The following is a 25,275-nucleotide window of genomic DNA, read 5'->3' as shown; positions in this document are numbered from 1 at the left end:
AGTTCGTTCCATCCTTAATCCCATTTAATTAAAAATTATTTTGAAAAGTTAGTTAACTGTAGTGAAGTACACACAGCACATATTTATCATTTTAACCGTTTTTAACCGTACAGCTCAGTGGCGTTTAGTGCACACACCCTGTCGTGTGCGGGCTCGCCACCTCCGTCCCTTATCAGAACCTCTCAGTCGTCTTCAAAGGAAACTCTGTCCCCATGAAACACTAACTCCCCATTCCACTTTCCCCAGCCCCTGGCACCCACCATTCTACTTTCTGTCTCTGTGAATTTGATTACTCTAGGGACCCATGTCAGTGGGATCATATTATGTTTATCTCTTTGTAACCGCCTTATTTTACTTAGTATAATGTCTTCGGGTTTCATCGGTATTGTGGCATGTGTCAGAATTTCCTTCCTTTTTAAGACTGAATCATGTTCCATTGTATCTATGGACCACATTTGGTTTATCCATCCATTGTCGATGGACACTCGCGTTGCTTTCACCCTCTGGCTATTGTGAATAATGCTGCTATGAACATGAGGCTACAGATGTCTGTATGAGTCCCTGCCTTCAAGTCTTCTCAGTATGTACCTAAAGGTGAAATTGCTGGATCTTATAGTAAGTCTTTAACTTTTTGAGGAACCTCCATAGCGCTTTTGGTAGACACTGCACCATTTTCCATTCCCGCCAGCGGTTCGCGAGGGTTCTAATCTCTCCACATCCTCACCCACCCTTGCTGTTTTCTGTTCTTTTGATCACAGCCGTCCTAATGAGTAAGATGCAGGTGCTTATTTAATTGGACGGTTACTTTTGTAGTACCTGGTACCTGCATGGAGGTAATTTGTTGAGTTTTCTATCTCCCTCGCTAGGCTGGGCATCCCTTTCAGGGAACGCCTCTGCCTTCTCCTTGTAATCCAACACGCACCGTTCATGACTAGATCCATTTTATAACTCCCAGGCACTCCCAGATATTGGGAAAGCTGAGAGTGATTCCCCAGAGCTCCTGCGACTCTGCCCAGATCCATTCAGTGTCCCTTTATAGCTTTCATCTCTTGCTTCCTCTCTATTTCTGAGGAAGCTGTGCTCCCACAGCTCTTCCGAAGCAAAATGCTTCCACGATGATACCGTGAAGTCTTTTCACACAGTGGAAATGGTCTACTGTGCTTCTAGTTTTTATCTTCCACACCCTTTAGTTTTGCCATCTGTTTCTGCTGGCACTCAGCTCTGAATTAAGTGCTATAAATCCAGAGCTATAAATCCAAAGGCATCGCCCCCAGGATATCTGCTGGGTTTGGTGCTAGAATCTTCTGTCTCCATTTTCCTTGCCTGCCTCAGGAGCAGTCAATTGCAAAGCCTGTTTGCAGGTTCCAGGGTGAAGCTGCACAGGGCTCGGCTGTCCGTGACCCGCTTCCTCTTCCAGCCAGGCCCAGGGCCGAGCTCCCGGCCTCTGCTTGGGTGCCTCCACCCCCAGGCTACACGTCTAATTGCCTCTCCACCGTGGGCTCCGCTGGGGCTGGGCTCAGCTCTCTTGAGCTGCTGAGACATCTTTCGGTGCAAAGTCAGCTAGAAGTGAGCTAGAGAAATGCAGTGCCTGCTTTCAGGGAGCTTCAAGTGGTGACAGGGAAGAGAGGAAAGAGGTTTGGGGAGGGCAGATGTCAATCAGTCATGTAAATTAATGTATCAATATGACAAGAGATCAGTGGGACAAGAGATCCCATCCTATGAGAACGAGACAAAGAAGACGTGGGCCAAGGCTTCCCCGAGGAAGTGATGTTTGCGCTGAGACCTAAAGGATGAGCAGGCGAGCTGGGTGAGGAGGGGTGAAGAGGAGGTGACGGCATTCTAGGCAGAGCAGGAGAGTCTGCAAAAGCTGTGAGGCGGCAGGTGGCCCTGCCGGCGTGGCTGGGACAAGAGGAGGAAAGGCAGTGAAGAGCTGTGTTCATACTCTCTCCTGAGAGCACTGGGAAGCTGGCGGAGAGTGTTGAGCGGAAGGCGGTGTGGCCCATGTTTTCTCAGGAGGACTCTTGCTGCTGTGTCCAAAGAGCACTGAGGGACCAAGAATGGGCATACGGCAGGCAGTAAGCGCGCTTGCTGTAGGCCAGGGAAGAGGTAAAGCTGGTGACAGTGGCGATGGAAAGAAGTGGATTGATTGGAGAGATGACCGGGGACCGAAATCGACAGGACACGGTGACAGACGCAGACTCAGACTATAGGGATGAGGGAAAGGAAGGGGTCGTTGTCAAAGGCCAGGTTTCCGTTTTGTAAAGCTGGATGCTGTGGGCGCCTCCGGAGACGGGACAGACAGGAAGAGGGCCAGGTGTGGTTGAGAAGTTATGAATTCAGTTCGGGACACGATGGGTTTGGTACACTGGCTGGGGGCTCCTGCTCTGGGCCGGAGACAGGAATTTGTGAGTCAGTGACAAATTGGTGGTAGGGGTGAGATTGCTGAAGACTCCCTGAGACAGAGCTCAGTAAGCAGGAGGAGCTGGGATGGGTCCTGAGGCTCTCCCACTTGCCGTGGCTGGATGGACTAGGAGAGAGGAAAAGAATACCTGCAGAGAAAGCAGGAAACCATGAGCTGGCCGTGTCTTGAATGCAGAGGAAGAAAGGAAATGAATGGTCAGCTGTGTTGAGTGCTATTGGAAGGTTAGGTCCAGTAACATATCTTCGCAGCGGTTGGGGGGCTCTGGGAGAGCGGCCTTGTCTTCCCCTGCCTTCTGCTGTGCACCCGCTTACTGTCCTCCTGAGCCCATGGCCGCTGGGGCTGCAGGCAGGTGGACCCAGAGCGGGGGTCAGCAAGTACCTTGAGCCTGGCCAGAGGAAAATGGCATGGGAATTTCTCACCTGCAGGATGAATTAGAGCAATGGAGCCAATGATGGAGGGTCTGGAGCAAGAATTACAACTCCAGGGGCCCTGAGAAGAGCCTGACTCACAGATCTGAGGCGCTGGCCTTGAGGGCAGGTGCCTGAGGAGATGGGAGGAAACCTGGCAGGTGGACTAATGCCTTAGCTTAGACGACCTGAAAATAAATACCACTATAGTGGGATATTTAAAATCCCACTGAAAGTTCAGAATTTCAGATATAATAGCCAAAGCATAGTTATTTAAGGACTTAGAAGGGCCAAATAACATTGTAATTAATAAAAATGATAAATTATTAATTTTAAAAAATGGATGGTTTTTTAAATTGTGGTTAAGAACACATGACAGGAGATCCACCTTAACAAATGTTTCCATGTGCAATGCAGTCTCGCTAACTTGTAGGCAACGCGTTTTGTACAGCAGACTCCAGAACATATTCATCTCTCATGACTAAACTTTATAATATTTTAATTTACAAACTTTATTTAAAAGCTGCTACGTATCATAAGAAATTGCCAAAAAAAAAAAAAAAAAAAAAGCAACGTGAACCAAAGAAAGTAGGGAAAAGGAAAAGCTAAATAAAGATAAATGCTGAAGGGACTTCCCTGGTGGTCCAGTGGGTAAGACTCTGCGGTCCCAGTGCAGGGGGATGGGGTTCGATCCCTGGTCAGGGAACTAAGATCCTACATGCATGCCGCAACTAAGAGTTCGCATGGCACAACTAAAGATCCAGCAAGCTGCAGCTAAGGAGCCTGTGAGCCGCAACTAAGGAGCCTGCAAGCCACAACTAAGGAGCCCGAGAGCTGCAACTGAGACCCAGTGCAACCAAATAAATAAATATTTTTAAGAAGATAAATGCTGAAATTAAAAAAAATAGAAAGGAGAAAGAATTTTATTTTTCCAAATTCAAGAAGGCAATGAGAAGACTATAGTATAGGAACTGTGTATAAAATATAGTGTATCATATATAGTATATAGTTTACTACATGTATAATATAGGAATATAGTCAGTCTGAAGAATTCCAGTGGGTTCTCCACTGCGTCATTATAGACAAGCACTGTCCAGTGGAAATTTCTGCAGTGATGGAAATACTTTATAGTCTGTTCCTTCAATATGGTAGCAAGTCGGCTCTTGTGGCTGTTGAGCATCTGCAATGTGGCTAGTGTGGCCAAGGAACTGAATATTTAGTTATATGTAATTGTATTCAGTTTAAGTTTAAGTGTATGTAGCCAGATGTGGCTACCGTATTGGACAGCACCGTCCGTCTCTTGAAAGGGCCGGGCCTCCTCTCTTTGGCCGGGTCCAAACTGGCTCTCCTCAGTGCCCTGGGCCTCCAGAGAGGGTGCTTGGCATTAGGATCTAGAGACCCAGCTTCAGGCCCAATTCTGCCGCCTCTCAGCCCAGGGCCCAGTGTCCAGTCCTGTGGCTGACACACGACACCGGTGCTGTGGGCTCTGAGAAGCTGCCGGGCTCTCCAGCAGTGATGGTGTCTGAGGACACACAGACAGACAGTGCCTCAAGGAGGAAGCTGGGGAAGCAGGAGCAGGGAGCAGCGGGAAGCAGAAGGGCACCAGGGCCTTGGCTCAGGCCCGCCTATCGCGGCCTCTGCAGATCAGGCTGCTTCCTGCAGGGGGCAGGTCCTCAACTTCCCTGGGCATCTGTGCCCGGGCCCCGGGCAAGGCTCAGAACACCCGGCCTTGCATTGAGTTCTCTGGGACCTGCTCTCCTAAACCCACAGGGGATCGTGGAGTCTCTCTTCCCACGTCCTGAGAGCTTTGTCCTCCCCAAGCCAAACTGCTGCTTTTACCCCGGAGAAGGAGGCTGAGGTATAGGGACGGGATGAGGGTGGAGGTTGGAGCGGATTTCTCCCTGAGCCCATTTTCCCTCTTCCACAGTTGCTTGGGCAAATGGCTGAGTATCTCTGCTTCTCAGTTTCTTCACTCGTAAAATGAGAGTAGTACCTACCCTTGCTGCTCCCACACAGGACAGCTGTGAGGACACACTGTCACCATGCATTCCTTCATTTAACCAGCACTGTATACCACAGAGCGCTTCAGCGAGAGGATGCACTAAATGTAAAGCAGAGAGAATCAGAAAGGCCCGTGCCAGAAGGTGACCACAGGGTGCCACAAGGAAGACTTCCTGGAAGAGGCGGTGCTTGAGCTAGGAGTCAGCTAGACAGAAGAAGAGATCAGCGTAGTTCAGGCTGAAGAAGGACCCTGTGGAAAGATGCAGAGGCATATGATATACTGGGTTGTCCTCATATGTAGGTCTGGGGTGAAGGGTGGGTGGCAGGAATGTGGAGAAGCTGGGGTAGAGGTGGGCCTCCCTAGGGAGGCCTGTGCTGGACGGAGGAGTGTGAGCTCCATCTGCCGTGGGATGGGAGCAGCTAACGACTCAGGGGCAGGGCCATGAGTGGTGACATGATCAGAAGTGCCTTTTAGGAAGATGCTCTGCTTGAAATAAAGGGAGAATGGATTGCAGTGGGACGAGGCTGCAGGCAGGGAGACCACTGGGGAGGCTGGTGACCTAACCCGGGGACCCTGGGGACGGAGGAAAGGAGAAGGAGTCCACAAGGTGTGCAGGAGATCGGCCGGACACAGAGGGTACGGGAGAGAGGGAGTTTAGCCCGGTGTTCTGGATTAATTGGTGGTGTTACCCATCACTGACACACGGCACATGGGACCGGGTTTGGAGGAGGCATTGTGGGAAAACGCAAGGAATTTCTTTTGACACCAGCTGAATGCCAGGCGAGGGTGATCCCGATGGAGATGCCAGGACCAGCCAGGCTGGGATATGTTGTCCAGAGCTTGGCGTGCGTTTCGGCAGCGCTGATTTGGGGGACACTGATTGAAGCTGCGGGTGGGGTGTGGGCAGTGGGGTGTGGGCAGTTGGGCGAGGGGTGACTAGCCCGGAGGGGTGGGGGGCTGGATGGGCACGTGAGGAAGAGGGTGCCAGAAACGCTGTGTGTGATGGAGGGGCGGCCGGAGTAACGGACGACAGGCAGATGAAAGCCACCCCCCAACGAGGCTCCAGGCATGGTGTCCCCACCAGGTCCTTCAGGATGGGACCGGTGTGGAAGTCACACCACAGTGGGGAGGAAAGATCGAGGGTGGGGAAGAGGAGCCATGGCGTCTCCACCACCCACCCTCTGCTGGAAGCTTCTGCCCCAGGCCTTCACATGGCTGCTTCCTTCTCTTCATTCGGGTCTCAACACAAGTGTCCCCCCTCAGAGGAGCCTCCTGTGACCATACTGTTTCCCCCCCCCGCCCCCCGCCGTTTCTTGACTTCATAGCTCTCATGGCCCTTTGGTACCATCTTGTCCATTTGATGATGTCTTTGTTATGGCCTGCCTGCCTCTAACCGGGGAAGGCTCCAGAAAGCGGGACATTTTGTCTGTTTTGTTCACTTCCTTCTCCCCAGTGCCCGGGCAGCATTCCTGAGCTGCTCTGTAGCTGTCGGTTGGGTGGATGAAGGGGACAATGTTGTCTTTCACGGGCCATATGGGAAAGGGCTCTGTGAGCCATCCCTTACCCTTCCCTGGTCCAGCTCCCCTTTGTCCCCCCAGTTCAGGCTCCAGCGGCAGCCACACCCACTCCAGCCTGTCCCTGCTCACCCAGGAGCTGGCTTCGCTCCCTTCGTTCTTTCGTTGCGCTGAACCCGAAAGCAGCTGCCCTGGCCTTGACTGTGGGTCACACACACTTGGTACTGCTCTCGAGTCTGATTACTCAGCACAGTCCCTGGCAGGGAACACACCCTGTGCCCCAGGAAGGGCAATTACATGGAGATCTTCTGCCCTCTCCCAGTGATTGGGCGCCCGTGGAGTATCTGGCAGCTGTTCTCAGAGTTATTGACTTGGGGCTCTTACCTGGATTTTGTGAGGTTCTTCCCTGGATTCTAAGTGAAAATGTGCACCAGCGTGTTAGCCTGGGACAGGGTTCTCTAGGGGTTATAGTAGTGCTCCAGGGAGAGCCCTGCACTCAGCTGCCCGAATGCTGTGTTTCTTTGTTTGAAATCAGATACCTCAGTCCCACCTGCCAGGCTCTGTAGGGCTTGACAAGCTCAAGCATAAATCCAGTCTAATCAAGGATTTGGGAATTCCTGCACTGTGTTTGTAGCCTGAAATTCTCTCTTCCTGTGACAAAGATAATAACAGTATCGGCCTTTTACTGAACACCTAGTAGGTGATTGTGCTATATTAACGCTTTCTGTTGCCTCATTTAATCCTGACAAGGACCTAACGGGGTAATTATCATCCTCACACGTAACTGGAAATCTGAGATAGAAATGCAGAAAGTCACCGAGTATGGAACTTCGCTTGTGGACTCAGATTTCAAACTCAGGTCTGTTTAATGCCAAAGCCTCCAAGTTTTCCGTGACCATAACTGCTTCTTACTAAATAAGTGGTTATGTTCCAGGCTGGATTTGACTCGGGCAGTTGTGATATAGGCTCCTGAGCAGTTTGGCGGGAGGAGAAAATGTGCTGGGAAACAAGAGGAGAGTGAGTGAGAGCAAGCCAGACAAGCTGAGAGGGGGGAAGAGAGAGAACCTTCCAGGCAGAGAGAATACACTGAGCGAAGAGCAGAGATGAAGAAGCAGGTGGAGATGAGGGTCTGACAGACGCTCGGCCTTTGCAAAGAGATAATACGGAAGGAAGAGGCTTGCGGAGATTTTGCATTTGGGAAAAAGACCATCCTGGTGAAGGATGCAGAATGGATTAGAGGAGAAGAAGACAGAAGGGGGAGACGAGTTTGCCAGTTGTCAGAAAGACGGGATTACTGGCTCCAGTGGGTATATTAGTGGGGCAATACGAGCTGCTGTGACAAACCCCGACATCTTGGTAGCGAAACAAAATAGAAGTTTATTTCTACGTTATAGACCAGTCCAGTGTGGTGTCCCTGGTCTTCGTGGGGCTTTCCTTACTGTCTTCAGTAGCTCAGGCTGCTATAACAAAACACCACAGACCAGGTGGCTTAAACAACAGACATTTATTTCTCACAGCTCTAGAGGCTGAGAAGTCCGAGATCAAGGTGCCGGCAGATTCGGTTCCTGGTTTGCAGACGATCACCTTCTCACTGTGTACTCGTAAGGTTTCTCCTGGGTATGAGGGCGTGGAGAGAGAGCTCTCCTGTTTCTTCCTGTTTTCATAATCCCGTCACTCACGAGAGCTCCACCCTCATGACCTCATCTGAGCCCAATTACCCGCCAAAGGTCCTGCTTCCAAATACCATCACACTGAGGGTTAGGGCTTCAACATATAAATTATGGAGAGACACAAACATTCAGTCCATACCACTTCCCTTGGTGACTCAGGCCCAGGCTCCTGGCACATAGTGGCTCCTCCTCACAGAGCCGGGAGGAAAAACCCCTTTCCTACAAGGCCCGGCCCAGCAGAGCCACGTGCCACTTCTGCTCCTGTGAGCCTGTCATGTGGCCACACCTGGACACCAGGGGTCCTGCGACATGTGCACCTGATGGGACAGCTACCTCACTCCTCACTATGGGGGGGAAACATGAACTTTTCTGGACAGTGAGCTGCCTTGGCTTCCAGGTGAATGGCCAGGGCTTCCCTGGTGGCGCACTGGTTGAGAGTCTGCCTGCCGATGCAGCAGACATGGGTCCGAGCCCTGGTCTGGGAAGATCTCACATGCCGCGGAGCAGCTAGGCCCACGAGCCACAACTACTGAGCCTGCGCGTCTGGAGCCTGTGCTCCGCAACGAGAGAGGCCGCGGTAGTGAGAGACCCGCGCACCGCGATGAAGAGTGGCCCCCGCTCGCCGCAACTAAGAGAAAGCCCTCGCACAGAAACGAAGACCCAGCACAGCAAAAATAAAAAAATAAATAAATATTTAAAAAAAAAAAAAAAAAACCTGTGTATAAAAAAAAAAAGATGAATGGCCGTCCCTGAGAGATAGAAATTTATAGGCTTTGATGATGGATTGGGACTGATTGTGAGGCAGAGGGGAGGCAGGAGTCAAAAAGGTGGGAATGAAACTGTTGGCTGGCCCCAAGCCCCCATTCTCCAGACGGCACAGCGCATGGTGAGCTCCCACCGCCGCCCAAATTCTCTTTTTCCAATCAGCTCACATTAGGTGTATAGACTTGCATTCTTTCCTTATGTAAAACCATTCAGGAGAATATACTGCCTTGTGTAGTTCTTTAACATTGGTAATAACTAATGTGCAGGGCTTAATACATAAAAGCCATATGTGGATTATCCCAATTAACGCTGAGGAAGAAGCAGGCACTTTTATTAACCCCATTTGCAGTTGTGAAGATAGAAGTATGGACAAAAACACTAACCCCCCAAAATATCTCCTCCCCCCCATGTTCATCGAGGCATTATTAACAATAACCAAGATACGGAGACAGCCTAAGTGCCTATCACCGGATGGAGGGATAAAGAAAATGTGGTACATACACAATGGAATACTACTCAGCCGTCAAAAATGAAGTCCTGCCATTTGCAGCAACATGGATGGACCTCGAGGGTATTTTGCTGAGTGAAGTAAGTCAGACAGAGGAAGACAGATACGGTATACCTACACTCATATGTGGAATATAAAAAACTCCTAAGCAAACAAGCAAACAAAGACAAAGTAAATGAACAGGCCAAACCAAAGCAAAACCAACATGTAGATACAGAGAATACAGTTGTGGTTACCAGAGGGAAAGGTGCGTGTGGGAGAGAAAAATGGGTAAAGGAGGTCAACTGTACGGTGATGGACGGAAACTTAAATTTTTGGTGTTAAGTGCACTGTAGTGTATGCAGAGATAGAAATATAATGTTATAAATCAATGTTACCTGAATAAAAAATTAGGACGCACACACATGCACACACGCACGAAGATGGAGGTACACAGAAAGGAAATAAGTTGTCTAGGGTCGAAGACCTGGGAAGACCAGGTGGGATGTGAGCCCAGGTGGACTGTTTCTAGAGTCTGTGCTCCCAACCAATACAGAATCCTCTGTTTGTGAATTTTGGTTACTTTAATTCTGACAAAGGAGGAGATTAAAACCTGGGAGAAAGAGAACTGAGTGTCTAGGTGTCTCCTCCCGTGAGTGGTTCTAGTTTTATAGAATCAGTCCTTTCCTGCATCTCCCACCCACCCCTGCCTCAGCTCTTAGAGTAGGTGGGACAGCCTGACAGTTCACAGAGCCTGACGGGTGCCCTGTATGAACCCCACTCTTTCCCCGCCCACCACCCCGATACCCAGTCTGAGGGAGATCCCTTGTCTGGCGTCATCGTGGTCATTTCGCTCTTGCTTTACCCCTCCTTTTTCTCTCTCCTTAGAGACGTAGAGAATCTTTTGAAGGATTTGGAGGACAAATAAATACACTGCACTGATGTGGAACTTATTTGTGATAGTCTTTGTCCTAAATATATCAGTTCTGATCTCATCAAATAGTGTCCGGGCTTAGAGGAAGAAAAGAACTCTTTCCCCAGACTTGTCACTTGTGTACGTAAGAATTTTATTTGGCTGCAAGTGGCGGACCTAAAAAATAGTGACTTAATAAGATGTTATTTGTATGTCCTGTAAGAGATGGTACGCGGCAGTCCAGTAGCTCCTCTGTTGTCATCAGTGTTGTAGGACCTTCTGACTTTCTGCTTGGCTGTCCTCGGCTAGGCTTCATTCTCAAGGTCAGTTCGGTCCAGTGGCAGCTGGTTCCAAACCCTTCTGCCGGTCAGCAGAGGAGCCTGGCCTGTGGCATGAAGGCTCACTCTACCAAGGCCACCTGCCCCGACAAAGCTACCCTGTGCTGAGGGAGACCCCTACCCTGCCTCTGAACACTCACTCTGCGAACGCCAGGCACCTAGGAGGTGCTCAGAACGCCGGCTTCTTTCCCGCCTTGCTTCCTGGCTCCTGACCGCTTTCCCAACTGGCATTCTGGGTCCGTGCTTGTTTTGTGCTCCCACCCCTGGCCTGTCTACCGACCCCGGCTCCACTCCTGCTGTCCCCGCCTTGCAGCTGGAGCCCAGCACGGCGACCCTGGTGCCTACTGCTATACTTCAGCACCTTGGAAGAGTGAACTGGGTGGGGGTCATGTGTGTGGCCCCTGGAGCCGGCTCACCTGGCTTTTCATCGTGGCTTGATGTCCTAGCTCAGTGTACCCGTGTCCCACTTATCTCATCTGTAAAATGGGGAGGATGATAACAGCAGTGCCTGCAGCAGGCTTTTGGAAAGGACTGAGTGAGTTAAGGCATCAAGCTGGTGTTGCCCAGAAGCTTCGCCGGGCACGTGCCCAGGCAATTCCCTTTTTGCACCATTTAGTATCAGACACATTTGGGGCTCTGAGTTTTAGTTTTCCAGGGACCTCTGATCTCTAAGGGCTGGAGTTGGTGACGAAGTGATGGGTGTGGGGGACAGGAGGGACCGGGGCGCCGTGACTCTGCAAGGCTGCAGGAATCTGAGGAGGACTGAGATGCAGCTGGCGTGTCCAGATCCAGAGCGATGCTTGCTTCTTCTCTGAGGATAGAGCAAGCAGAAAGTCAGGGACACGGGGAGTCTGGTGGGAGCCAAGTCGGAGAGGGTCAGGACTGCAGACCTAGAGGAACAGAAGAGGCTGGGCCGGGGGAAGGAAGAAAGGCTTAGAAGGAAGGGGCAGGCCGTGGAGGTCCCGGGGGCTGGACTGCCGGCCCTTCTTGGGTTCCTGGGCACATTGGCAGGCTGACCCTGGGGTACCTGCCTGCCTCACCCTGGACCACTGATTCATCCAGGAAGGTTCTTTTTCCATCTCCCAGTGCTGCGCTGGTGGGGAGGGAAAGAGTCAGGAGCTCCTGCTCTGTCTGCCTCGTCAGCGTCTCAGAGTGGGGCTCCTGTGAGGTACCCGAGGGACCGGGCATGCAACCCACACACGTCTGGGAAACCCTTTCTCCCACACAGCACGTTTCGAGGAAGGGCGCGTGGTGGTGGGGCCGGGGCTGGGAGGCATTTTAGAGGAACGAATCAGTGGTAGAGCCTGGAATCCCTGATGGAACCGAATGAAAACACAGCAGACACTGTCAGACAGGATACAATTCAACATCCCAGCAATTCTTTTAGCACTCCGATTAAATGGAACCCTTCCAAACAGAACAGCCATGGGTGGGATAATACAATCCAGTAGCCGAACGCACGGATGCTGGTCCCGACCTGCCCTCCACGGCGTGGGAGGAGTCATGGTGGCGATACTGTTTTCCAGAAGCGTGGCATCTGATCCGGGCACAGCCGTTCCTCGGGCTTCTGTGTGGCGATGGTCTTTGGCGAAAGCCCCTCCGTGTGACCCTGGCGTGTTCCTTGGTCCACGTGCATATGAGGGATCCCAGTGGGGGTGAATGATGCTTTGGGGGCTTTTCCTCATTTTTCTTGCTGAGCACTAGGAATGTGGGCCAGATTGCTGGAGACTCTAAGGTGAGTCCAGACCTGGGACACTTTCTAGAGTCATGTCGTCCCCAAACTGCCCTCCGCCAGGACCCGCGTGGCACAGCGTCAGCCTGGGCCCTCCTCCCCCAGCTGCGCCTGCTCGATACGCTTGTGGGGAGAGGAAAGGACGCCCTGGAAGTGTGGGTTCCCGCTGAGCCAGCTGGGCGCCCTCCCCGTTCGCTCCCATGTAAGGAAGCATCGGAACGTGAGAGTGACGTTTTCGGGCTGATACGGAATCTGCGTTCACGTCTGAGAAAAGGAAACCCTCTGTAAGCCCGCTCACTTGAGGCACTGGGACCACAGCTAGTGACACAGTCCTTGCAACGTCCCCCATGATTGGTCCTGACTGCCTGTGTGCAGGGGACAGGTGGGCTAGAGGACCTGGCCACGCTGTCTGAACGAGAGACACGGTCATTCTGGGTGAAGCTCCCCGAACTCTGGCTCCTTAGGTGGGCGGGGCAGGGGGTGTCCCCATGTCACGGGGTACCTGCCTCCATGGAGTTTCCCATGATGCAGAGGGAACAAGGTGGGGTTCAGACTTTGCATATGGAACCACCATGAAGGATGGAGATACCTGGAGGCCTGTTGGAGAGAGAGAGAGAGAAAGAGAGACGGCGGCGGGGGCGGGGAGGGGGGAGGAGGGAAAGAGAGAAAGGTTGTCATGGTGACATAGTGATGGGACGGGCTCAGGGGCAGAAGGCCGGGGAAACCTTCCCCTCGTTATCAGATGCTCTCCGCTGGGCCTCAGACCTAGGGCAGCGTGGCTTTCTTGCAGGTACCCTCCTGGTCTGTCACCTAAGGGCCTCCAGATGCTGCAGGAAACCCCAGATTTGGGGAGCACTTAACCTCACGGGTGCTCTCTGTGTGGTGGGCCCCTGGAAACTCCCACAGACCCAGGAGGCCCCTCGATGAGCCCCGAGAAGCCGCACTAAGGCACTTGGGGAAGCAGGGGGAGGCAGGCAGAGAGAGGGGCTCAGGTGACCATTCGGGAGGTCAGGGAGCTTGCTATGCTGTTTCCTAACTGTATCCCGCACTCCTCCCACCCCAGCTCTGCACACACCATTTTTTTCCTGCCTAGAGCGCCTTCCTTTCCCCTCTGCGCCAGCTCCCCTCTTCCCTTTGGTTCTGTGTGGATGGCATAGCCTCCAGCACGCCCTCTCTCCTCTCCCAAGGCTGGGGCAGGTGTCCCCTCCGCATTCCTGCCCCCATCCCCATTTCCCCAGAAAGTACTCATCCCGGGGTGTTGTGGCCGCCTGGTGCTCTGGCTGTCTCTCACAGGCCCCGGGGGCCTGGCCCAGAGCAGGGCCCCCACTGGAGGTTTAAACGCAAATTCCATCGCTGGAAACCTACAGACACTCAGATGTGGAATTCAGGCTTCTTGGTTTTGATTCTCGATGGGGGAGAAGGAGAGAAAAATCTTACAGCATCTCTCTGCAGTCGCCCTCCACCTGGCTGCGCTAGAGTCATGGGGTAGAGGCAGGGGTGGGGAAAGAGGGCATTAGGGCAACACGCGCTTGTCCTTGGCTATGTGTCAAGTTCAGAGGGAAGAGTGGTCACGGAGAAGGAGTTAGAAGGTCAGGGGGAGTCTGTGACACCCCCTAGCACACCCCACTGCCTCTGGTGTAAATTCTGTGCAACTACGGGTTAAATTTCTTCACTGGCTGACTCCCAGGGCCATTTCTAGGGGAAGTGTGCCTTCCTGGAAGAAGGTCTTTCCCCGGCCACCTTTCACTGCTCGCTCTTTGGAATGTTTGATACTTGTGATTCGTCGGATCTCTTGAAATGCAAGCCAGCATCTTGCCCACAGAGAGAGCTGGGGCGGGCAGACCCGATGGTCAGAACTTCCCCTCCCTCTGCGAAGGACCTCCGTCGGTCAGTTTGGGTTCTAGAAGGAAGCAAATGCAGAATCCAGTTCAGGCACTCAGACGTGTAAACAGGAGGTTCTTCTCCGGGCATAGCCCACCTCAAGGAATTTCCCAACATGCACAGCGCTTGGCAGAGAGCGTTGGTTGAGTGACAGCTGGATGCACAGGCTGGGAGGAGAGCCACGAAAGGCGACGGCCGCGGCCAGGGTCTGAGGAAACGTCAGTGATAACAGGGAGACTAAATGAGATCACCCAGCGGTACCTCCCAGCTGCGCGGAGGGCGCAGCCCCGAGCCCGCTCTTTCCCACGGGGCCCAGAAGAGGGTTTGCCTGCATCAGTTTTACGGAAGCCTCCACCTCTCAAGGGGCCGGGGATGTCGGATGTGGGTCATCACATCTTCTCCTGGTCGAGGTGGCAGGGCGGTGGGGAGGACAGAGGGCGAGACCGTCATCAGCGATTCAGGAAGAAGGACTTGAGGCTCTGGAAGAAAACTGACTTCTGTCTCTGCTTCTGTTTCTTTTTGATGATGGGCACCCACACCAGGCCGCATACCAGCATCATGAGCCCCAGAGACAGGAAGGCAGGCCCTGTCATCTTAAGGACCTTGAGGCTCTTGTCCCCCAGGTTCAGGGTGTAGGCCAAGCAGGTGATGACCACACCGAAGAGGAGGATGGCCCCGCCCACGGACATGATGACAATGGGCTTGCGGTAGATTTCCCAGCCACTCCGGGGGGGCGTGGTCCAGACAGACTCACTTCTGGAGCTGACGCACAGGGAGCTGGCGGTCTGGCTGGGCAGCAGGTCCTTGGATTCTGGAGACTTCTCATCGACCTCCAGGGCCTTGGGGAGAGCCTCCATGGTCACGGCTGCCGGGACTGGGCACCTGGTACCAGCAACGGTTGGCAGCAAGGACGAAGCCAGCGGAATCTTCGCACAGCCTTCCTGTTCTCAGCATCTGTCTCCAGCCTGGCTCTTAGTGGAGCGCAGTACAGGGTTTTTGTGCTGAAGCTAAAAGAAAAGCAGACGAGATCTACGTAAATAAAAAGCCACGCAAGGTGGTGTTTCTTTTCCTCGTGAGAGATAACTATTAGATCACTCTAATCAACCACTCTCATTATTTAAATCAGGGAACGGTGGTGGTCTTTAAAAAAAAAAAACAGGCAAAAGCTACGATTTATGAAATGGCATCTTATTTTCAGACCCAGCCGCTTTCTTGCTGTGTGATCGTGAGTGAGTTAGGGCCTTGGTCCTCGGCTTCCCCTCCGGGCTCTCCTCCCGGGGCCCCGGGTCCTTCCTCTTCTTTCTGCTCTGGCCACCTCAGGCCCCACTCAAACAGCGTTTACTGCTGTCCCTCTTTGGGAGCGGGATGGGAGGGATTTCTTTCCACAGCAGCAAGTTGCCCGGGAAGGTGGGCGACTCCTCCAGTCACAGTGGGTTCCTTCCGCCTCACCACCCCAGACGGGGCGAGAGGTGGGAGGGGTTGCATTCGGGAAGCCGGGTATCAGGATAAAGGAGATGGTGTGTGAAGCGGGTGGCTCCCTCCCAAGCCCAGCACTCTGGAGGCTGCTGCTTGCCCTCTATCAAGACACCTCTAAATGTGGAAGGGTCCTGTAGCGAACGCCCTCTCCTTCCACACTTCCTGCAATGCTCAGTTCCAAGTAATTTCCTCAACTCCCCCCACCCCCCGCACCTCACCCCTCCCAGAAGCTCAGGCCTGAACCACTGGGCCAGCGCTCCCACTTTGCCCAACAAGACCCCTTCCCTGCATCCCAGGGGGAATAGGAATTGTAGAGTCACCACGCCTTCAGAACGTGGGCATGTACATTCGTGTGTGCTCCTCTAGAGAGAGGATACTGGGATCTCTGCTCCCGAAGACTCTGGAAAATACGACGACTGGCTTTTATAGGTAGGGCTCACAGGTGTCCGCCGCTGCCCTGTGGATCCCGAGGAGTGTCTGCGTCGTGGCGTCATCACTCTTAAAGCCATCTCTCCTTTTCCCCTGCGGGCTCAGCGGCGAGAGGAGGGCTTGCCAGGCGTGTGGTGAAATCCTAGCCGAGGAGGCGCTGGCGTTGGTTACGGCAACCTGGTTTCTCCTGTGGGGCTTTGACGTCTTTGGCAGGATGGTCTCTCCAGGTGGCCCTTTCCCCCACTTGGCGGCAAATCCCAGGGCAGGAGCGCCTGCTGCCTTCAGATGCTCGGGGTGTTGTGATGGAGGAGTACGCACGGGAAGGCACGAGTGTCAGTCGTGCCCGAGGATCACCGGGCTGGGTGGGGAAGGACCGGCACGCACGGGAGGGCTGCCACCGGGGTGCGAGGCAGCCACGGCAGATGCAGGGAGGATGGCTTCCCGGCTGCTGAGCGAGAGGTGCGGCCAACCGCGCCTTGCTGGCCGCACCTAGCGCGCGCGCGTGCTCTTTGGCGCTGCCAGGAGGCCGCCTGTCCATTCCCCTCCTAGGAGGGCAGAGGCCGAGGCCCAGTGAGGTTGAGGGTAGTGGCCCAAGCCTCCCCCCGACTTCACAGGTGGCTGTGTTGGGATCCGGGCCAAGGTCTTTGGACTCACAGCTCATCGTTACTAGACCGCGCTGGTCGGGATGATCCCCGAGGGCCCTTCCACTGTGACGAGGCCTGAGTTTTCCACTTTAGGGCTCCATCCTGCAGAAGAGTAACCGCTCACTGAGGGAGGACTGCCAGAGATAAGTAGTTGTACAGGCCTCTACCACGGAGAAGTACCACCGATGCTCAGTTTTTCATAATGGTACACTTGTTTATTCAAAGAACTATTTCTACTCTGAGATTACGTCCTTCCTTCTTTTATTTTGGCATTGGAATATTCATTTTATGAAATGACTGTGAGGGAAGGAAGATGATCATGGATTTTGTTGGTATCTGTCCTGGCCAAGATAAGAAGTCAGTCATCCTAGAGATTAGTGGTAGGACGGGAATAAAACACAGACTTACTCGAGCATGGACTTGAGGATATAGGGAGGGGGAAGGGTGGGCTGTGACGAAGTGAGAGAGTGGCAGGGACATATATACACTATCAAATGTAAATTAGATAGCTAGTGGGAAGCTGCTGCATAGCACAGGGAGATCACCTCTGTGCTTTGTGACCACCTAGAGGGGTGGGATAGGGAGGGTGGGAGAGAGGGTGATGCAAGAGGGAAGAGATATGGGAACATATGTATATGTATAACTGATTCACTTTGTTGTAAAGGAAAAACTAACACACTATTGTAAAACAATTATACTCCAATAAAGATGTTAAAAAAAAAAAAAAGAAGTCAGTCATCCTGTGTAGATGTCTATCTACTTTATCTGTCACCTATCTGTCTATCTGTCTATCTATCTATCTATGTAAATTGTAATACCTGACGAAATCCCAAAGAATGGGAACCTTTCATTGAGTGGACTTACTTAGGAAGAGGGCGGCTCCTTGGGGTAGTGAATGGTCGGGTGGAGGGGGGGGTTCATCTTCTGGGCAGTGGCTGAAGGAGAGCACTTCTCCTCCCTTGAACAAGGCTGAGCTCCGTGCCTTCTCCGCCCACCCCCACCCCTACCAGGCAGGAGGTGGCAGCGGCGGGCGTCTGGCTTCCTTCACGGTCGCAGCACGTCACCGAGCTTACATGCAGGGTCTGGTGTGACAGAAAGATCCAGGTCTTTGACACCAGAGGGACCGCTGTCTGAACCCACCGGAGACTCACTAGTCACATGCATAGAATAAGGATAGCGGCATATCTGCCTCATAGGGCAGTGGCGGCTGTCGGGTTTCCCAAGACCCCGCTTCATGGTGTGATATGTTACAGGAGTGTAAGAAATGGCCCTGTGTTCTGGTGTCCACTGAGCGTTTGCCCGTTGATCTCGTGTTCCCCAGGCAGCACTCGGCTCACAGCTCTCCCCAACACTGCGGCAAGCACGCTCCGAGCCGCCGCCGTGTCTGCCCCCTGCTAGACGCGGAGCTACAGACACAACTAAGAAGACGACGTCCCTCTCCAAAGACGAGCTCCGGGCGTCCCCATCTCCCCGCTCAGTGGTGTCTCTGACAAACAAGGTAAAGTGATGTCTCAAACGAGAGGGGAGAGAACAGCAGGAGCTTTATGGCTGTTTCTCACGCACTCCTATATTCATCCGCCAACAGCTGGTTGGGTGGGGTGTGTGGATTGGGAAAGCTGGCAAGCGACAGTGAGTGTCCGGGAGAATAGAGAGCAAACACTTTGCCCTCCGGTAGATTCTCAAGTGTCCGGAATGCACCGCTTAATGGGGCAGCAGTTGCAGGGCTGGGTCTGCACTCAGCTTCCTATGCACTCCAGCAGGTAGCTCAGCGCCCGGCTGGGGCTTAGGACTTGCCAGACATCTGTGGAATGGTTCAACAACTAGGGGGGCTGTGGCAGGAAGGGTCGGCACGGCGGCGTCAGGTCGCCATTGCTGTCCCCCCCCCATCCAGCTGTCAAGCGTGCCCTTTGTTCTCAGAGCGGGGGTGGTCAGATGGGACTGGCTAAGGAGGGGGCAGGAGAGGCAGCTGTGAGGAGCAGGGCGACCCTGTGACCTGTCCCCCACCCCCTTCCCCTCCCTCCCTGCTGCTCTCTGATGGGTGGACGCCTCACCCAGTCTGGTTGCCCTCCACTGGCTGGCCTTCCTGAAGTCTTCAAGGTTCCCCAGGCAGCTCCTCCAAAGGAGAAGCAGCACACAGTGCGTTAGGGGAGGGTCGACGCTTTTCATACAGTAACAAGAACTGTCAGTGCTCGGACTCTTATTATGGGCTGGGAACCAGGCTGAGCGCTTTATCTGCATTGTGTCCTTTAACCCTCCTGACAAGTCACTGAGGATGGGACAATTATCACCTCATTTTGCAGGTGAGGAAACAGGATCACAGAGGTTAAAATGACTTGCCCACAGTTACTCAGCAGTTGAGTAGTGAACCAGGTTAGAAAGGGGAGTTTTGGAGCCTGTCTGGCTCCAGAGCCTGGGTTCGAGTCTATCCTGCTCCCCTTTCGGATGGTTTTGAGGTTTTGGTTTTTTTTTTTTTTTAAACCGGAGGAACAGTGAATGGAGAGCTTATTTGACATGGGGGCACTGGCCATGAAAAGAATTGCAGGGGTGGTTGCTTCGGGCGAGGGGTTAGGCCGGCACTGGTGGGTGGAGCTGCTGAGGACGTGGGGGCTGAAGCCGGGGGCCTTGAGCTTCAGCCAGCAGAGCAGCAGGAGGCCTGTGACGCAGGCCACAAAGCCACTACCACCATCATCCCAAAGGAGCACAAGATGCCTGGAAGCTGCCACCTTCTTCACCTGGAGCATCTCTTTTAATAGCTCTACTGCGATGGTACTCTTATTATCATTCCCGTTTTACCGATGAGGCAATTGAGGCTCAGAGCTGCCTGGCCCCAAATCCTGGTCTTTGTACTGCACTCTGCTTGCTCGAGGATGGAGCCTGCCCCTCCCCTTCACTTAATACCATCAGCATTAATACGTTGCCAGATTTAGCCAGTAAAACGACAAGATGCCCAGTGAAATTTGCATTTCAGATAGCAACAAATGGTTTTTCTTGTAAGACTGTTCCAAATATTGCCCAGGACGTCCTTATACCAAAATGTACTTGTTGTTTATGAGAAGTTCAAAGGTAACTGGCATCCTTGTAATGTATCTGGCAGCCCTGATATCATAAGAGGCCCCACTGTGCTTGGGTCCGGAGTTATCTGTTCCTTCCCAACCTCCTCCCTGATAGGAGCTGGGCTATTCTGGGAATTGCGAGGGCCGAAAGCAGGGGAGAGCGGGCACGTGTCTCACGGCCAGGAGGTGGGCCCAGAGGGAAGGGTCGTCTGCTGGGAGGAAAGGGGCAGGTTGCGAAACACAAGTGATAGAAATAACACGATTCCTGAGAAAGACCCCAGGCGTGGGTTTGTATTCGGAATTCCCGAGATGTGGAGGGTCTTGCTCTCTCCCCACTGGAGTCCGCACAACGCCTCACCCAGCTGTCACTGCGAGTGGCTGCCCTCCCCCCAACAAGACGTTTGGTTGGTGACCCCATCGCTCTGATAAGGTGAGTGGTGCCTAGTGCCTGAGCTGATAACGCAGAGGCCAGAGTGTTTCTGAGTCTTCTGCTGCTGTCACCAGGGCACCTGTCTGTCACCTGCCCACAGGGCTTCTAGGAAGGGAAGTTCTCCAAAGGTCACACTCCACCTAGACGGTGTCATTCCCCTCGCTCTTCACGTCACACGGCCTCACACAGCCGGCGCCCAGGCCCTGCCCGGTTACGAGGTGGAAAATAGCCAGGTGATAACGTCTGCTTCTGCCTGGGGGTATGGTCCCCGTGGCGCACGTCCGCCCTCCTGGTTTTGTCCCTGGTGGTGTGTGCCAGCCCCGTTCCCCCTTTCCGACATGGAGCCTGCCCCCGCCTGCATGCTGGACTTGTTTTCCTGACACCTGCCCAGGTTGCCTGCCACACCTGCAGCTGGGAGGGATGGACCCGCAGATGCTGAGGTCTGATGTGGGGTGCCCAGGAGGACGGCCTGGGTGTGAGGTCCCGCCCATGCACTCCGGGATCTGAGGGTGGCCTTGCACCTCGACGTCTGGCTTTTTTGTTCCTGCCTCTGTCGAGGTTTGGCAGGATGGTTCCTGCCCAGCCCTTTCCGCCAATGGCTGTGAAGGGTGAAGCCCAAATGCTGTCCGGCAGGGCGGAAGCAGCCACCTGTACACAGCTTCCCCTCCTGCAGGTGCAGAGCCAGGACAGCCCCTCCTCCCTGCCGCAGATCTCACAGGACAGCCCCTCCAGCCTGCTGGCGGCTGGCTCACCCCCTGCCCTCCCAGGGCACAGCCCCCTCCCCTTTGCCAGCCGTGCACAGCTGCCTCCTAACTCCAGTTCGCAGACCCAACACACGCTCTACGGCAAAGTTAAGACCAGCTCGTTCCTCTGGGGAAACGGGAGGAAGAGCAGACGGACAGGTCCCCTCCTTACTTACTGTCCTCGCCGTCCCTGGGGAAGATGGGGGATCTGGGGCTCACACACAGCTTTGCACCAGGAGGAAGCCGGCAACGAGCTTCTTCTGCTCAAGTTCCCATCGCAGCCTGAGGAAGCCTCCCTGGCCCCATCCAGGAGCCGCTGTGCAGCGAATCCCCGGCGAGAGCAGGCTCCAGCGGGGATGATGAGCTCACAGGATGTGGGCTAATGGGTTAACCCTTGGCGGGCTGCTGGCAGAGGTACTTGTGAGAGGGCTTGAGCTCAGCTCTGCTCAGCCTCTATTAGATGAGTCTTGTGAAAAATTAATGAAGCTTCTCTGCAGTCTGTCTTCAAGTTTCGGGGAGATGTGCACGAGGCTGGTGTCTGGGCCAGGGCTGCTTCTCCTGACCCAGGCTCAGAAATCAGGAGACCTGGAGTTCCGGGGATGCTGGAGTGTGTGATGGTGATGGCGGTGGTGACAGGTTGCCAAAGAGTGGATTACCCAGAGTCTACACGAGCTCTGTCCAGTGCAGGCCTTGGCGATGAGACCTGGGAGCCCTGTTTGTTCTGGATGTTGGAGAAAGCGTGTGTAGACTTATTTAACATCCCCAGTTCCAAGATGGCAGGGATACCTCTGGGAAATTCCCAAGGCCTGTGGGTGGACACCTTGTGTGACAAAATACCAGGAATCCACAAACAAAGGTCAGATGAGCACATAGGGTCCTACCCCACCCCAGGCCCCCAGACATCTCTGAACTGGGGGCAGAGTAGCACGTTCATCCTTGCTTCTCCCGGCTTTCCTGGCTGTGCCCCTGTATTTTTCATGTTACTTGTCATGGTGATGAGAAGCGAGTGAGAAACATCACTGCAGTGGTGGGGCTGGGTTTCCGTCTCTATTAACAGTCATCACATTGTGCTTTTTGGAAGCTGGCTGTGAGGTGTTGACTTGCCCAGTCTCAAGATGTGGGTCTGTACCCTGAAGCCAACAAGGTTGCCTACAATCCCGAAAGCCAGGCTGACCCTCCATTCTTAACACCAACTCAAGGATGAGAAGCCTTGCTTCTGGCTGGTTGGGGGCTCCGGGGTGAAGGGGGGTCCCTGCTATGGTAACGGTACATGGGGGGCCTGTAGGGGAGGCTCTCCCAGGAGTGACCCCAGGAAGCGAAGACCAAGACAGGAGTGGGAATCTTGTATCCCTCGTAGCTTGTGAAATGAACATGATGTTTCCAGCCCGGGAAGGCTCTGCAGAAGTTGATGGGTGATAAAGGGCTAGAGAAGCCGAGGGCCCGGAGGGCCAGCCATCCACCGAGCTGCTGGAGGGGGTCGAGCTGAGGGGGGCTTTTCCTCTGGCTTCCTGTGGAAGCTAAGCTTTCTCTGCTCAGGGGATGAGCGTCCAGGGGAACTAGACTTGAAGGCTTTTGAGGATGTTGCTTGCTCTGCCTTCATCCTCAAATCGGTTTGCCAAACGAAATGTCCTGGCTTGTGAAGAAACCCGGGGGTGAGTTATTTTGCAATGCAGATAATCAGATCATTTATTTTCCCCTCAGTTCAGGTTCCTGTGCTTTCCCCCCAACCCTCTGCAGGGCGTGGCAGGCAGTGTAGTAACAGCCATCCGTAGGACAAATCCGTATTTAGCATCCCTCCCTATCGGGCACCAGTCTAAAGTACTTTATAGGTACAGTAATTCATGTATTCCCACACACACTCCTATCAGTTAGGGATGTGAGCTATGTTATTATTCTTATATTTGGCTTTGCACAAATTACTTAACTTCCCTGAGCCTTAGTTTTTTCATTTAAGTGGATGTGATCATTGCTACCTTAGAGAGTTTTTGTAAGAATTGTATAATAAAATGCACACAGCAAGTGCTTAATGAATATATGTACATATCGATATATTCTGTATGATACATATTCACATATTATATAATCATATAATGCATGATATATGATTAATATATTACATATATATTAGATATAATGTATATATTATATATAGTGTATGTATGCATATGATATCAGTGTATATATGTACCTGTGCAAATTAGGGGGGATCTGGGTCCAGGAGAAAGTGTCCAGGTAGAAGCTGTGCTGTCTGCAGGCCCCTCCCTAGCAGGATAGAGGAGGGGGCTTGAGAAGCCAGCTTGGACCCTGGACAATCGACACCAAGGGTCCCCGGGGGGCAGGGCTGCTGCTGCAGTTGTGGTATCGAGGGGGGGCAGAAAGCAGGCACAGGCCCTGCCTGGGGGGTGGCTGGCGGCACCCGCCTTCCCCGTCCTGTAGCTCACAGCTGCTCCGCCTTAGCTCTGCCCCCCCTCTCCCGTCTAGCCTAGTGGTCCACACACCCATGGTGCACGGGGTGACCAACTCACCCCTGGTACGACGGGGCGACCAGTGCTCTTTTTTGTTGTTGTTGTTCATTTGTCACCCTCTACATGTCTTTAAAAGTATTTTAAAGGAAATCTCAGACATCTCTTCTCTAGTGAATCCTTGCCACTGGAGATGTGTTATCTCTGTAACAGATAAGGACCTTCCTCCTTCCTTTCTTCCTCTTATTTAAAACAATAACCACAAAGCCATCATAATCTCACTTGGAATGGAAACATCCCTTAAGGTTAATACCATTCACTCACATTTCCCTGATTGTCTCAGAAACATCTTTTTATAGTCAGGTCTCCATAAAGCAGGGTCCTCACAAGTGCCGGCCCTCCGTGCTGTGACTCCCAAGCTCCCTCTCATCCACAGCAGTCACTTCCACCTCTGTTCACACCATTTAGTTGCTGAAGATTCCGGGTCGTGTAAGTTGGAGAACCCACATTCCGGACCTGGCTGGCTGCTTCAGACAACTGAAGACTTCCTGTAAGAGAAATGGAAATTGGAAACCGCACTAACGTGCAGATCTTAAATGGTGTCATTTAACTCTTTTCTGCAAGGGCTGGGTCTTGATTTCTGCTGCAGCTGGTGATCCTAGGCCAGGGCCTTGGCAAAGAGGCGCCAGTCGATGTGGAATAAATGGCCAAATGAACATCCACAAGGCATCTTACAATGTACAGAGGCCTTTTGCCTCGTGCTATTGGGTCTTCAGATTAGACCCGTGACACAGGCAGGGCTGCATTTTGTGTATGCTTCTCAGTTGTACTGCTGGGACAGGCCACCAAGACGGGAGAAGCTTTTTAGCTTTCCAGGGCCTGGGGAAATCATGCCAAGCAATTGCTTAGATCAGGCAGCCCCAGGGAGAAGCCACCATCTTCCATCTGCTCTCCCCCGCCACCCCCCCCCCCCCCCCCCCCGTGTTAACCTCTGCCTTCCTTCCTTTCCCATCGGGAGTGCCCTGGCCAAGAAAACAGGACTCTGGCCCTAAGTCTCTCCTGGTCTGACCCCTTGGTCTTCTTGAGAAAGAAATTCGGTTAAGTCAACCGTCTCCCTAACCAGTCCCTCCGGCTGGTCAAGCATCCCCCTCTCTAAGCCACAAGGCCATTTCCTAAAGCACCTGCATCTTTGCTTTTCTCTTCTTGTCTCTTGAGACGCTCTTGTTCCTTGTCTGTCTGTCGGGCTTCTCCCTCGACCGCTGCTATTTCTCCTCCATGACAGCTCTCGAGATGCCGTATTTCCTTGAGGGACACTCAAGGAGATACTGCCCCTTTCTTCCTCAGTACGTATTAATTGAGCAGACAGTGTGGAGACGGCAGCCGAGTCGGGGCCTGCGTGGGGAATCGGAACGCCCTGGAGGCATTGGGAATTTCCTGATTGGGGCTGTGGGTAGGGGAGCCGGGGACACGGAGGAGGAAGTGACTGGTGGCATTTACGAGAACAAGTGGGAGTGGAGCATGGCAGGAAGGAACATCTTTTGGGGGTGTGGTTCCCAGGGTCATCAATACCTGCCAGGACCTGCCCTCCTTTTGGGGGCGTCTGAGGCCCCCGGAAGGAGCAGGACCTGGACCTGGACGGCCGGGGGGCGGGGTGTGGTCAGAGGGCAGGAGCCGCCTGCTCCTTGGGCGTGGCTGCCATCTAGTGGTGAGATTTAGGTAGTGTTGCTATCTGAAGTTCAATTAGTCCTCGCCCAGCAGCTGGCCTCTGGCCTGATCATTAACACTGAACTTGACGTTGGAAAAGTCAAGTTATATTTGCCGATAAATACCATCTCCCGAAAGTAGTCTCCGCCGTTTCAAAATCTGGAAGAATTATCGCCGTCTAGCTTTTGTATAATTTAGAAGAT

The 25,275-nt window shown here is 53.2% G+C and overlaps 2 protein-coding genes across 7 annotated transcripts in view; one reads left to right on the top strand and one right to left on the bottom strand.

Moving 5' to 3' along the window:
• The window catches only part of ADPRM (ADP-ribose/CDP-alcohol diphosphatase, manganese dependent), a 372,105-nt gene that overhangs the window by 96,840 nt on the left and 249,990 nt on the right, over window positions 1-25,275 (top strand). For 2 of the 4 annotated variants that reach the window (XM_067022034.1, XM_067022038.1), the window contains exon 5: window positions 18,002-18,178. The exons of 1 other annotated variant lie outside the window; for it this stretch is intronic. In XM_067022034.1, the coding sequence (XP_066878135.1) occupies window positions 18,002-18,178 (177 nt within the window). Of the gene's footprint in view, window positions 1-18,001; window positions 18,179-25,275 lie in introns of those variants that run through there. One more of the 4 variants, XM_067022037.1, reaches the window with a different exon arrangement.
• Window positions 11,876-24,804, bottom strand: PIRT (phosphoinositide interacting regulator of transient receptor potential channels). 3 transcript variants are annotated; one of them, XM_067022040.1, is made up of 3 exons: window positions 24,550-24,804; window positions 23,693-23,916; window positions 11,876-15,138 (listed from the first exon to the last, which is right to left on the bottom strand). In XM_067022040.1, exon 3 carries the CDS (start codon window positions 14,986-14,988, stop codon window positions 14,581-14,583), a length of 408 nt encoding a protein of 135 aa, XP_066878141.1. In that variant the 5' UTR covers window positions 14,989-15,138; window positions 23,693-23,916; window positions 24,550-24,804; the 3' UTR covers window positions 11,876-14,580. The 3 variants fall into 3 exon arrangements, with proteins under 3 accessions (XP_066878141.1, XP_066878140.1, XP_066878142.1); XM_067022039.1 differs by lacking the exons at window positions 23,693-23,916; window positions 24,550-24,804 and adding an exon at window positions 21,083-21,224; XM_067022041.1 differs by lacking the exons at window positions 23,693-23,916; window positions 24,550-24,804 and adding an exon at window positions 17,545-17,566 and having other exon boundaries at window positions 13,259-15,138.

Source organism: Kogia breviceps, chromosome 19 (assembly GCF_026419965.1).
Source record: "Kogia breviceps isolate mKogBre1 chromosome 19, mKogBre1 haplotype 1, whole genome shotgun sequence".
NCBI classification, from domain to species: domain Eukaryota; kingdom Metazoa; phylum Chordata; class Mammalia; order Artiodactyla; family Physeteridae; genus Kogia; species Kogia breviceps.
This window is presented reverse-complemented; position numbering and strand designations above follow the sequence as displayed.